The sequence below is a fragment of the Anguilla rostrata genome, chromosome 5 (genome assembly GCF_018555375.3).
Source record: "Anguilla rostrata isolate EN2019 chromosome 5, ASM1855537v3, whole genome shotgun sequence".
In the NCBI taxonomy this organism is placed as follows: domain Eukaryota; kingdom Metazoa; phylum Chordata; class Actinopteri; order Anguilliformes; family Anguillidae; genus Anguilla; species Anguilla rostrata.
In genome coordinates this window covers 20563424-20578298 of record NC_057937.1, presented here as the reverse complement: position 1 = coordinate 20578298, position 14875 = coordinate 20563424, and the positions used below count along the sequence as shown (strand labels likewise).

The 14875-nt window shown below is 44.8% G+C and overlaps 1 protein-coding gene across 5 annotated transcripts in view; it reads right to left on the bottom strand.

The window, feature by feature from the left end:
* Positions 1-14875, bottom strand: part of LOC135254966 (myocyte-specific enhancer factor 2A-like) — a 125592-nt gene that overhangs the window by 12974 nt on the left and 97743 nt on the right. For 3 of the 5 annotated variants that reach the window (XM_064335600.1, XM_064335603.1, XM_064335602.1), the window contains 2 exons: positions 3126-3310; positions 616-639 (listed from right to left, as the gene is read on the bottom strand). In XM_064335600.1, the coding sequence (XP_064191670.1) occupies positions 616-639; positions 3126-3310 (209 nt within the window). The remainder of the gene's footprint in view (positions 1-615; positions 640-3125; positions 3311-14875) is intronic. The other 2 variants (XM_064335604.1, XM_064335605.1) reach the window with 1 other exon arrangement.

The following is a 14875-nucleotide window of genomic DNA, read 5'->3' as shown; positions in this document are numbered from 1 at the left end:
AGAGCATGGTATACACACACTGACACACACATGCATGTTTGTGTGTGTGTGTATACCATGCCTTCCAAAATTATTCACACAATGCTTGTAATTAATAATATAATAAATTAATAATATAAAAAATGACTGTAACTGTGAGATGAATGTGGGTATTGATTCTGTTTCAAGGCCACAAACTGCCCCTGAAGTTGTTTTGGTTGCATTCGATTTAACTTGCACGCAAGTGGACGCCACCAAACATAGCTGCCATTGACTGAGGTGGGAGGAAGCACTGGTCAGTGTGACCGCCATTGGCTGGGGTGAGAGGAAGCACTGGTCAGTGTGACTGCCATTGGCTGTGGCATGATGAGGCTCCACCCAGCAAGAAGCTGCCAACCAGCATGCATTGTGATGCAGAGGATAAGCACAGTGCTGGAACTCTGGTTTTTCTTTCTTTCTTTCTTTCTTGCTTGCTTGCTTATCTTCAGAAGCAGCTCAACGACTTTTACCCATTCCAGTTCAAGCTCTGTTTTTATCCAGGAATGTTTTCATTGTCAGTGGGTGTTACGCTATTATGTTTGAAAACAGGCATTTTCAGGCATTTTTTTAATTGTCCAGGCATTCCTCCAGACTCACCAGCTCCATCTCCTCCTCCTCTGACTGCCCACCACAAAATAAAAGAAGAGAAGATGGCCATGTTAAAAAGGTAATTACTCTACTTTCCTATTGGCTCTCATTTTAGGACCCCGTTTCCCTACTGGCTTTTATTTTAGGACCCTGCTTCCCTATTGGCTCTCACATTAGGATACCACATTGCAGCGAATTTGCTCCTCTGAAAGGAATGAAGCATACGTTTTGGCAACAGGCTGAGAACACACCATAACTGTACCTGGCCTTCACACTTACACTGAATGAGTAGCCATGACATCACTTCTCAAAAGCTTTACTGAAACTCAAGGGGAGACTCAAGTAGAGTGACTTGCATCCTGGAGGTCACGACCTCATAAGCCCACATAAGGGTGGTCATTACACATAATTAGACCTGAAGACAAACAATGAGGTAATGGGGTCAGGGATCAAACAGGCACCTGGACAAGTGGGGGAGAGTGTTGTGTGTGTGTGTGTGTGTGTGTAGGCCAGGTGAGTGTGTGAGTGTGTTTGCATGCATGCTTGTGCATATGAGCGTGAATGTGTATCCGCGCAGAACATTGGACAGCGTGTAGTATGTGTGTGTGCAGGTGTGTGTGTGTGTGTGTGTGTGTGTGTGTGTGAAGCCCGTGTGTATGTACACGTGTGTCTCACAGCATGAGCTGATAAACTGATGGTACTGAGGCCCTTCTCATCGGGAGGTTTGTCAATACATTTAACAGTGAGCCTGATAATGTTATTAATCCTGGAGTCTCTCCCGCTCATTTGTAGGGAACACCACTTACTTTAATTGGAAATGGGGGGGGGGGGGGGGGGGCTACAACTTAAAGAGATCAGACAAAACCGAACCACCCGATTACACGGACATGGGGTGGGACATCAACACTGCTGCATAGGCAGAAACACTCAGTAGGGGCGTGCCCCCCCCCCCCCCAAGCCATCCCCCATCACCCCCCCCCCCATGCAGGATATCCTGAGACCAGCGCAAGACCGGGAATAAAGACAGACCGCCAAAACAAGCGCGAGCAGATAGATGTTATCGGCCTTGATTACCCAGACTTTCCATGTCATTCCTGTCACTGCAGGATGTGACTGCATTTTATTGGGCTACGGCCTAATGACAGGCCAGGCTGAGCAATCACTGGTCTGTCGAACAGTACTGCGCAGCCGTATTTGTCTGGCCTCGAAGAATGAATGAGATCTGACGCTGCCGGCTGCGGTGGCGCACACCAGATCCGTGTCACACTGGTTATACTTTAACCCTTTAGAGAGCAGTACAACTCCCCCAACAGATTACTGATGATTTTAAAAGAAACACCTGTCTTTACCAATACGCAGGGCAAAATTGTTATTTTACATGTTTGGAATCATGAACATATTTAACATAGAAATTGTTGGGAATCTGCAAGTTTGCATGCTTCACAGTCAAAGTTACAGTTATACTCACGCCTAGTAGTAGCCTGATCTTACCTTTTTGTCCGATTTTGACCAGGATGTGATCTCAAATTTTGCCATGGTTACTCAGCGGTGGAGCAGCTAATATTTACCAAAAACAGTACAGCTAGGCTGCAGCGGCATGCAAGCTGAAAGAAGCTGACCATCTGCTAAGGTGAGTGTGTGTGGTATGAGTGTGTTTGAGTCCGTCTGACTGTGTGTGCATGCACGTGTGGACACTTGTGTGTGTGTGTGTCTGTGCATGCGAGCACGCGTGGATGCTTGCGTGTGTGTGTGCATGCACGCGTGGATGCTTGTGTGTGTGTGTGTGCGTGTGTGTGTGCACGCGTGTTTCTCTCTCGCCACCCTGTCTGATTTTTGATTTATGGCGATGACGGTCTCGGGTTGCCTCAGGTGCAGAGTGTGGTCAGGACTCTTTCCCGCTTTAATTATAATAATTAGAGACACCCTCTAATTTGAATGTGAGTAATTGGCTGCCAGAACACCTGGGCTGCAGAGATAGAGGCCCGCCGCGGCGCCATGTTTGTCCAGCGTTTCTGTGTTTCTTGGCTCAGTTCGAGGGCCTCTCCCACCACAATGAGCTCTGGACTTTCCTCCTGGGCTGCGTGCTGCTGATTAGAACAAAGCCTGAAGACCTACAGCAACAGACCCGGAGAGGCTGCATACATCCTCCACAATCAGAACTGTCCTGGCACGGGCTTGTTATTGTTCCTTTTTTTTGGGTGGGTATGGAGGGTCGGGTGCAAACACTAAAATAAATACTGTGATGGAGACATAGGAAAAAGGCGTGGCTACTTGCTGGTCACTCTCGGAGACGGGGCAGGAGGATAGGTTTCAGGGGCGGGTGTGAGGGGCAGTTGGTGAAGGTGGGGTGACAACACACACGTACTACAGTGGACTAGCACTGCCATTTTCCCATGAGCAATTGTAGTAGGAAAGAGGCGGGGTCAAGTGCTCGCTGCCCATGGAAACAGAATGGGTGGGGGGGGGGGGGGTGGAGAGCATCCACACTGCATATTGGTGATTATGGGGGGGGGACTCACCAGAGGAGGCATCATGCCCTTGCTGGATGGAGGAATGACCACCCTCAGGTCGGGTTTGCGGCTGCCGATGCCCAGGTTGCCCCCGGGTGGCGGTGGAGACTTGTTGGGGATCCCTTTCCCCAGCCCATTCCCGCTGTGTACACTCAGGAGTCCAGGGGAACCCCGCGGGTTTAAGAAGCCGTTGCCTGTGGAAACGGAACAGGAGTATGTGAGGTCAGAGACTGAGAGAAAGAGAGCTGTGATTTTTCCTGATTAACTGGGAATCACTGATTGAGCATTGCATCCATCTCAGAACAATGCTGATGAGTTGAAAAGCCTGAAAGCTAGCATAACTTTGCCAGACAAGTTTGCTAGCAGGTAATCCGGCTCTAAAAAAGTACTGACAGATCCAGACAAAGTAATGAATCGCCAAGAATTAGCCAATCACTGAATAGGCTCAGCTCCACTCGTAATACAGATAGATGACAGCACCACAAAATGAAAGTGTCATGAAATGAAAAGTATTGCCATGAAGTGGAAAAAAGTGACTCAGAATGTGCTATTTGGAAGAACCACTATGAAATAAAGGTAGTCTTTTTAAAAAAAAAGCCATTTTGAAATAAAACCTGTTACTATGTTAATTAAAAATTTAATGTAAAAAATTGTTGTGAAAACTACTATGATGAAACAGTACTGAAAAAAGTGAGAGAATCGTGATTAATAAACACGATTCCACCAGGTGAGCTCCACCCACGGAGGTCACCAGTCCCTGCTGTCCACAGACACTGCGTCACTTTGTCATGTGAAGCTTGCGCATACGCATCGCGCCAAATTCGGGACCTTCGAACGATTGCAGACGCAGCTGTCAGGCTTCACTGTGCTATTTCTGACAGCGGCCGTGTCACGTTGAATCGACGAGAGCCATTCCCCTCCTTTGTGCGGCTTTGGAAAGCACGCGCAGCTGGGGACGCTCTAAAAAACCGCTCTTCTGCAATGGCCGAAAAGTGTCCTTTGCGCCATTCGTCCGCTGGAATTTAGTCGCGCGAAACAAACGTCCGCTCAGCACCGCATTTCAGCCCGTGTTCTGCATTAGAAAATCATGAATAAAAAGATCTGAAGAACGAAACATCGATATTACAATGGAATAAGTGACATGAAAGAAAATACTGTGAACGTATACATGCCACAAATACGGAACGCAACAGGAAAAGTCTGCTTTGTCTATGCAATTCAGCTGATGTGTCACAGTAGGATGGCCAACTCTTCAGCCAAATATGATTCCCCTGTATAGGATTCTGACCTGTGGTCCCTTCTCTGTTACCCTCTCTGCTTTATCTCTCTCTGAATAAAGCAAAAAATAAAAATACAAGAGGAGGGTGGACTGTCATCTCTCCTTAAAAAACTTCGGTTTTAACTGTACGCCATTACATAGTTGTTCTCACAACTCCTACCTAGAGCCATACTTTCTCTGTACGTTGCTGTGCTTTCTGGATGCCTGGTGTTGATATCTCTCTGAGTTCATCACAAACGCTTGTGCACAGGTGATAATGGGCTTCTTCATAAGCATGCTACAAAGCCAGCATCAGGCAGTCTCTTTTCTAAAAAGGTGTCATGACACCAACTGCTAGTCTGCATTGTTTGAATTTCCTTCAGGCTACACAGCTGCATACTTTTGCATAGTTTAAGTACGTTTAAACTTCACAGAAAATGATCCTCCCATAAACAACTACAGAAATACAAGCGCCTGACTACTGAAAATTAATAAATGAATAGCATAGTACTAATTGTGTGACAAGGTCACATTAAGCACTTTACAACTGAAGATGTTTCTCCTCAATAAGATGTTTTTTTTTTTCTGAAGTGGAAAAAACAAAGACAGCTTTTTAAAAAAGACCTCTTTTGTCTGCGTCAATGAAAGTCAGTGCTGCTCTTGATATGTATCTCGAGAACGACTGAGGGGAGTTTCCATAATTTTCCTGTTTTCCCTTCGTGATGCTTGTGAAACAATGCGCTAAATTCACTGGGCTTTTTTTCCTCTTTCGCCTCCGCCCAACGAAGTCATTTCCTGTGGCGGCTCTCAGACCGAGTGCCATCTGCCAGGGGCCCGCCAACATTCCTGCATTAGTCAGGAGGCCGGCCTGCCGCTCTGTCAGACGGGCTACGCTACGCTACGCGGAACACAGCGGTCTTGTGTCCTCCGTCACAGCCAGCGTGGCGTGGCAGGACATGGTCCTCCGAAAAGCATTCTCAAAAAATCAAAATAATTTAACACCCTTGCTTTAAAAATGTATTAAGGTTTTTAAAATTATTTTTAGGAATTAAAAAAAAAAAACTACACCCTCCTTCGAAATGGCGAAGCTCAGCTGGCAGTTACGCAGTGTCTGCCATCGATTTGGAAGCATTGGCGAGTGTGCTTTCTGATTCTAGCGACACCGGCGTCCAGTTCCTTTGACTCTGCGGTCCACCTGCTGAGATGCGCAGTGCGCTTCGCGAACAGCTGCCAGAGTCGGCTAGCAGGTCCTTGACCGGCCAGAGGGGGGCAGACCTCGTGCAACGAGGAAGGCCGTACAGTACCTCACTGAATGCAACCCGCTCTGGCCAGTTGGGCATCGCCTAGTAGAACTCTTGGCTATTGTCAGGCACAGACTGGACTCAGGCTCAACTCAAACTCAAATACAGGACAGTTACCGTGATTGCTGGCATTCAGTGTGTCTCAGAATTTTCGGGGCTACGAATTTTGAGCTTTATCTGAATCTGATGGGGATTCAGACAATTTCTAGACAAGAACAAGGATAGCACACACAGTTTTGATGACATAATGGGGATTTTTTTCCCCTCTCTCCACCCTCCGCACATGAAGATTTTGTTGGTTGGTTCTAACCCAAAACTCTGGAGCCGTGCAAGAATCAAGACATGCAGTCATTTCTCAGTCTGACAAATGAGGCGCTGGACTGCTTAAATCCTGATGGACTGGAGACATGACTACAGCTCTGATTTACTGCGCGCTTGCACTTTGAGCTTTGCCCCCTTCTTCAATATACACATTTAGATTCAATCACCATACTGCAGCTCAAATACATTTTTCATTTTTTAATATGGCACCCACTGAAATATCACCTCTAATTCAGCAATAACCTGCCATTTAGTCTATATTCATTATACTGACCCGGTTTCGTCAGGTGGAGTCTGAAAGAATTAAATGTCCCTAGTACCAGGAACCAGGAGTACCAGGAAACTTTATAGAACATACTATAAAGTTAAACTTCTTTATTATGGACATACAAATTAGTATATGTGCTTTTAAAAAAAAAAGTGCAACTGAGTTTCAGGCTGTACAAAAGCATGAGAAACAGTAAAGTTACAAGAACAGGCTCAGTTAAACTCAGCAGTAAAAAGACTGAATACCTACAAGTGATGTCTTTTTACAATGGAAGTGTGAATAGCTGCAACACATAATAAACCAAGAAAAAAACAATGATGGTCATGAGCTGCGTTTTGGGGGTGGGGTCAGCCTTAGATTACCGTAAAGAGGTTGAGAAACAGGTGTCGGATAACGATCACAGGGCTATGATGTCATTGCATGGAAGCAATCCAAACTGAAAGCCTGCAGTTAGTCACTGCAACCCCACTGCACAGAACACAAAAGCATTCAATTCACTCCAAGATGGACCTCATTTCTAAACCGAAGCGATAAAGTGACCATCTACTGAAGTCTGTACCGCCTCCAGTTGGAAACTAACAAGCCATATGACACTGCCACATCACGAGGACAATCACAAGACTTCCTTTTGTACAACGGTACCCCATCAGGGTGAAACTCCAGCTAAGGCTGAACTGTTGAAACACACTGTATGGACGTCATGTTGATAGGTTAATATTTTTCCACCTACAGTGTAACCTCACATGCAGATTTTCATATCAAAATTAAGCAGTAGACTGTTACAGTTTGTTGTTGGTGTTCTTTGCGTCATTCCTGATTTTGATTTGTAGCCTATTATGGGGACAAAAACAGTGTTGAAACCCCTGAGCTACATGTTTGTGGCTGCATTAAAAACACGGTAAATAATTCAGGACTCTTTTCTGAAGAAACACCACAAAAAGTTTTCATACCCCTGAAATTTGTAGGCTATACACAAAATCAAGTCTGTTAATAACAAAATGGATTTTCACTCAAATTTATTGCACACCTACAAACACTGATTAAGCTACCATTAGCGAGAGCAACATTACCAAATGCTGCCGCTGGTAGGAGGGGGCAGGGATCGGGGGCATAAATAAAAAATGGTTAATGGATGTCAAATTTAGAACCGTTGCTTTATAATGAATTAAGTGGAAAGACCTGTTTATAATTGCGGTTTTAACTAATGGGCTTAATGGCAGTTTTGCTTTGGCAAGAGAGATGGAACAATCTGATCAAACAAAGGCGCTCGGCACGGTTCAGGTTTGCCAAGAAGTCCAAATCCATTTTTTACATGGGAGAGAGAAGCCTTAGAATAAAAATAAATATCATTTACAAAACGTCGCCAAGCGTTTAGAAAATCCAGGTTTCGATTCATTAAGTGCAAACCTATCTGGAACACAGAGGACCTGGGTGAACCCATTCAGACAGAGATGGATTGGTGTGCACAGAAATAGACTGTTTTTTGCCATGCGCACGGCTCTTGTAATTGCTCTTCAAGAGCCTGCAACTCTTCAATATTAATGAGAAGTGCACGGTTTGCGGGCACGTTACATAATGAGGACGCCGCCGGCTGCCTCTCTTGTTATTGCGACCTTTCATTCGCGGCGCTAAACGCTATTCTTTCCTCTAACAACCTATACAAAGGGACGACAGACGCTTTTTCCAACGGTGGCTTTCCGCCCCAACTGGAAAACATTGGTACAGTGCACACAATGTACAGTATGGTGCAGTGTAGGGTGCTGTACAGTGAGTAGTACAGTAGTACAAACGGAAAGAACAGTGAATGTTAAACCCTGCCACGATATTTTGCAGCTCACCTGTAAGGGTTCATAGGTTTTGAAATCTAAACTCAAAACATCTTGAAAGGGAACACAGTAATCAGAGAAAAGTCCATCAGGTTAAACGATATTCTTTAAGAGAACAATAATAAAATTCCCCTGGTAAACTGTATGCCATTAAAGTGAATAAAATAGATACCCACACACTGCATGATACAGAGATACCTACACATGTATTAGTTAAAAAGACACTAACAACTAAAATAGTTAAGAGATACTTTCACACTGTTAAATGCTCCCAAGCAAGCTTTATAGTGACATAATTACTGGCGAGGAACCTCTGAACGTGCTTGGAAACATTTAAATACAGTGTCCAGCAGTTCTTTAATTTCTTCAGCAATCTTCATTCACACCCCTGCCAACTGTTTGTTGGGCAGATGCTAGCGAACAAAGCCCCGTGTTGCTCGGCTGGGGTGGGGCAGGTGGGCAATTTGCTCAAGACTTTAGGGGGTAAAAGCCTGAGTTGGCTACGTGGGGCTGGGCAGGTGGGAGCTTTGCTGGAGACCGTAGGAGGTAAAAGCCTGTGGTGGTTTATGCCTGACATGAGCACGGCGGCACACCACTTCCTCGTTCCCAGCATCCCGCGGGCTCTGTCATTCCGCCATCCCCCGCGCCAGACTGTGCCAAGGGGGCCGTCAGCCGGCCCGCCCGGCTCAGCCAATCAGCTTCGAGAGCCGAAGCAGGCAGTGCCCGACTCCGCTGGGCGAGCCCACGCGTTACGCTTTCGCTACAAAAAGCAGCACCAGGGAGGCGGACGACCGCAGGGAGGGGCGGGGCAGGAGAAGGGGGTGCATCTGGTCCTGTCTTTCAGCCAAAGGCTTAAGAGCGTCGGGCCGCTGCCTCTGCCCCTCCCCCTTGCGCCAGGTCTCCATCGAGGGACATCTGGTCACTCGCGAATCATCTTCACAAGGTCAAGACTTGGTTTTTTTTCTGTAAACTACCATCGTATTACCCTTACCCAGTCTCAGGGTGGAGACAAACCCAAGCAGCAATGCTTCAAAAAAAGGCACTTCTATACGACAAAAAACATCAACATCATTATGAAATAAAACACGCAAAAAGAAAACCTTCCCCTGTAAATGAATATACTTTCCACTGTACAATTGCTGGGCATGAAACAAATTTCAAATGCAGTCTTTTCCTTCAGCACTGCCAAAGCAATAGCACACCTGAAATGTTATGTTCCAACCTGAGAAGACACAAGAGTCCAATAATCACTTATCTTAGTCTGAATTTCCAGAGCTATATTAAAACACAAGTTAGGCTCTGTGTTTCGGTGTCTTTAAGACATTTTCCACATGGCTAGATAATGGTCCTTCTTTTTACACTGTTACTTTACACTTTGCTTGTATCGAGCGCCATATACTGCAAAATCCCCCCTTTGAGTAGGTCTTAAGGGGATGTTTTTCTCCCTAGCGTGCTGTATGTATGAAGCGATGAACCTTGAAACAGCAACGTTTATATTTTATCTATTGAAAGCAATGTACTTAACAGATCTGCGATCCTCTGTTTTGGCAGCTGACTGTGATAAGAGAGGGATATTAGAGCCTTATTAAATTATCAATTCCTTGTTTCTTGTTCCGGAGGAACGTTTTTACAAGGCATTTTGTGTATCAGGTTTTCAGGCAGTCCTTATTCTCAGAAATGGCACACATTGTCCGGGCTAAGCCATAATTCTAAAGGGAAAAGCAGCAACAACAACAAAACAAGAAAAAAAAACAGGAGGTTGAATAAGAGCGGGAGATTTCACAGAAACATTGCCACGTTCCCGACATTAGCCATGATCACAGCGGGAATTTGCAGGTAAACGTCCTTTTTGTAAGCTGAAAATACAACACGGCTGAACTGCGCAGGCAGCTAGCTCGATAACATTCAGACTGTCACAAGGCTCTCGATACCACCCATTCAGCCTTGGAGTTTAATTCGAAGCAGTCTGTATGTAGGGCGTGCAACGGGGTTTCGCTTGCCAAGGAGAGAGCATTTGCCCCAGAATGCCCCATCAGTGCAGGAAAAAGGAGAAAAAGAGCTTTATTTGGGAAGTTGAGAGAAGTGGAAGATTTTCTGGGATTAGGCTCTGGATCACAGCTTCACTCCCTGGGCTTAGACACTGAGCCAGGGCACTATCTGAGGACACTTCCTCTTCACAGTAAACCCTCTTAGAGCCGATATCAAACCAAACAGCGGCAGAGAGAGCGAAGGAGAAAGGGAGACAGCAAGAGGGAGAGACAGATAAGGAGGGTGGAGAGGGTGAGAGAAGAAATGGGAGTGAGAGTTGGAGAGAAACTGAAAAAGTGGGTAACAGAGAGCTATTGCTAGAAAGAAGGGAGGAGATAGAAGGCTATAGAGGTAAGAAAGAAGGTGAAAGGGAAGAAAACACAAGGAGAATTAGAATTAAAGGAGAGACAGAAAGGAAGGAGAAGAGGGAGAGTGGGAGAAAGAGGGAGAGAGAAGGACTATGACAGAGGAAGGGAGACATACTGGAAGAGAGAGAGAGTGCAAAAGAAAGAGTGACCCAAGGATTATTCACACCTGCCTGTTCTAGGGGCCTGCTCACTCCTCAAAACCGTGACCGCCAAGGCTCCCCCACAAAACCACACACCGGTACCAAGAACTGCACCATGAATCCATTCACAAACACACCACACAGCTCACTGTGCCCTCTGGAACATCAACAAACGAGTTACCACCCAATGGGCAGCCTTTCATACGGCAACAAAATCAACAGGATGAGCACTCCACTCATAGTAAACCATTACAGCAATGTTTCAGATGGGACTCTATATTATTATTAGACATTTTTTAAGAACGTAAATCAGTCAGTTGTGCTCTACAGCAAGCAAAGACTGTGGCCTTTGTATTTATGGTACTTTTCCAATGGTTTTATTTTGTACTGTTTGCTTATTCAGGTGTGTGCCCACACATCTCTCCCAAAAATGTGACCAAGCATCAACCACCTGTTTCAAAGGAGAAGATTCACCTTTCACTGAAATCCTCCAGAGCCAAGAACACTGGCAAAAAAAGTTATTTTATTTGTGTGAGTGTGTGTTCATGTTAGTGTGCGTGCACGTGCATTTTCACACATGTATGTGAGCCTGTGTTAATATGTCTGTATTGTGTGTGCATGTGGGTGTGGGTGTGAGAAACAGAGAGAGAGTATGTGCATGTGTGCACTTGCTTAAATGGATACATGTGCTTGAGTGTGTGTACAGCAGCGTCCAATGTGTGCGCAGGCATTCAAGCGCATGCATGTGTTTATATGTGAGAGGCCATCATGTGCCTGTCATGCGTAGAGCATAGTGACAGTTTACTATTTTCTTTTGTCCATATGCTATATCATTATTATAGCTTTTCAATTAAAAACTGGAATAAGAACAAATGTGAAATGTTAATGGGGTTCATTCAGTGGGCTCAATAAGCTATCATGTGGTTTCATTCATTAAAAGAGGCTGGTGAATTTCTAAGCTATACTAGGCCTACATGTAAAACTTAAATTGTAATACAAACTTTTGCTTCAGTAGCTTACTTGTTTTTCATGGAAAGGCATTCTTTATTCACTACCTACTGTTTACTCAGACTGCTCAGAAAAAAAAAAACATTTAATATGTGAAAAATTGCCTTTATGTTGTTCAAACCTTCGCCTCGGTCAATATAAAAATAATTGTTTTCCATGGCAAGGCATTCATTATTCACCGTATACAGTTTATGAAAAAATATTTCATAAACTACGTAGGTGGAGATATTGTGTAACAGGCTTATATTTTGATGGATACCGGGGCAGGTTTGGGTTCACTTTAAAGGGGGCTGGGCGGGCTGTGGACGTGGTTCCTTTTTTGAGAAGGGGTAATGGTACGGTCTTGGCATTAATAAGGCAGGGGAAGGATGCACGGCTGTGTGTGCGTGTGCGGCGGTCTCTCCGAGGACACACTAGACACACACCTGTCGGGGCCCGTCAGTTTCCGGGCAACAGCCACGACAGCTCGTCAGAGCATTGTTTACAGAGAGCTGGGAGTGATGTCAGGGCCGGGGCACAGGCATGCAGCTGGACTTCTGCTGGGACGGGCAACGCGCAGACCCTACGTGCCCAAATAAGGAGCTCTGCTGCGCCGGACAAACACATGCACCTGTCGACCGAGCGAGGGAAGCAACCAGAAGGAGCGGGGAGGGGCCCGCCTTCAAGGAAATGGGACATAATATTTACCTCATAGCTGGGGGACACCTGATATGTCTGCGCACACTTGATTATCAGGCATTTATTACAGCCTCTCTATGAGCTATTAAAAATATATTACTCTATCTCTACCAGCTGTTTAATGCATCTATAATAACCATTTACATAGTATATCTTTTGACTGCGTAATATTGCAGCATTATCCATTTATAACAGTACATTTATTTACTATTAACTATTAGCCATTTATTAAGGTTTGTCTATTACCTCTTAACAAACAGTACTACAGTATCTCTATAAACCATTTATTACTATATCATTATTAACTGTTTATTACATTATTATTTACTTTTTAACACAGTACTTCTTTCTATTAATCACATATCACAGTATGTGTATTAGCTGTTTACCATTCATTATGTCTTGCGTCATTGTGTCTACATTAACAATTAATTACAGTACATCTGTTAACCATTCATACAGTATCTCTGTTAACTGTGTTATTGTTTAACGCAGCTCAGTGGAGATGTCTACACAGAGTTTAAGCTCATGGCCAGGTGTCTCAGTAGCTCCACCATCCTGTGAGCAAAGGCCAGCTCAGCTGCAGAACGTTGCTACCCCACAGGCCTACCTCGCTCTGTGTAGCAAGTCACCTTTCAACATCACACCCAGGCTTTTCATCCCACACACAAAAACTGCAAAAACATATCGCCTGATTACTTCAGGACGGCTCACATTTTATCAATTTGTAAACCCATAACCATTCACAAACCCATAAACATTCCTTGGTTATAACAGCTTTAAATCCTGCCACCCCATGAGATTTTGTTCATTTTCTTGTAGTGTGGCATTTTGAAGTTTATTTTTTATGTTATCATAACTGTGATTTGTTTTTGTAACATTTGGACGTGTATTATACAGTGCTTTGTAGTAGTATGAAAAATGAGATCCAGTAAACGCAGCTGAAAATCAGACGGGGGTGTGAGAGCAAAGAAAGAGTACAAAGAGAGCAAAGAATAAAAAAGAGACAGCGAGAGTGAGGGAAAATAGAGAGAGAGAGGGAGAGAGAGAGAGAGAGGACAGAAGACAGAGGGGGAGAGAGAGCACGGATGACCCTGGTATTTGTAACTGTCAGGCAGGAACAGTTGGACACATAACCTTGGGCTTGTCCTTGGGTGATCTGACAGCTCGACCATTCACAACGCCGACAGGGCAAAAAGAACAAGCAGCCGCCGCCTTTTCCTCCTGCATCCTGAAATTTACCCGCACTCCAGTCAACAGCACAACCACCCCCACCGTCACTTTATCAAGCACACTGGGGGGGGGGGGCAACAACTCATCACATTCCACGCTCGTCTTCGCCCCCTGACACTTATGCACTGGGCCATTTTAAACTGCCAGCCAGATGGCTTTAAAAAAAGAAAAGTATGTAACATTGTCTAATTGGCAAGATCTGGGTACTTTCAACAAGCTTAAGCGTCTTCATCTCTTAATCTATTGTTTACCTTTGAGACAAGTGTTTTGACTGAGTTTTTTACAGGTACATTGCATCGCTACAATGCTATCGATGAGCTGTTTTGCTAATGCGACGTAATATATGTGAAGCACTGCTCTTCTTTATTCCACTGTGAGACTTCTTTCAGTTAAATAAAAAAACAGTGCAGGAATATCACAAAAACGTAATCTCAGCTCCGCTGATCCTGCGAGTTGGGGTTCCCTCAGTGGTGAACCCTCTCTAATGGTCTGCTAAATTGTAAGCAGAGCTCACCCTTCCTTACAGCGCACAGCATTGAAACTGCTCGTCATGGCTGTTAAGCGTGCAGTAACTAGGCCGTGACCAAGCCCGCTACCTGACCTGCTACGCCGCTAACTCCCCAAGGAAAGGACATATCGACATAACCGCGGGGCCGTTACCCATACTGCACCTCTCTAGCGCAGAGTGGTAAGCAGAGTGGTAAATAGAGATGCAGCAGGAATCTTTTTTTTACTTTTTTAATGTAACACTACTGTACATGCAGGATGTTTCATTCATCCTGGGGAATTTTCACGTACACTCCTGCTCATGAGGTATCCTTATGTCTAGTGCTGCCAACCCAGATGCATAACAGACAGATAGACAGGCGGACAGGTAGGGTAGTCGGTCAGTGGATGGGTGGGCTGGTGGGCAGATAGATAAATAGATAGACAGACAGACAGGCTGATAGAGTGCCTACCTCCTAAATTGATCTAGGTTTTATTTTTCATAGCAACTGGTTCTAGCCAAAGTTCCACTGTAGTTCAGCAAAATCTAGATGCTCGTTTTTGTTGATTGCACTCAACAGAGGCTTTTTTCCTGGAAATTCTTACAAAAAGCTTATTGGAAGCTTACTAGATCTCCAACTGTGGCCCATGAACTTTTCTTAGCCTCCCAAACCATCTGCCTCCCTCTACATGGGGCAGGATGCACTTGTGTCCTCTAAAAGGCAGGTTTATTTATCTTCCTCTTAATTATTGCTTAAGAATGAAAATTGGTATCTAGTTAATTTATTTACTTGTTTGTACCCATCTCCTGACTTGTGAAGGTCAACAACCCTCGGTCTAGTTT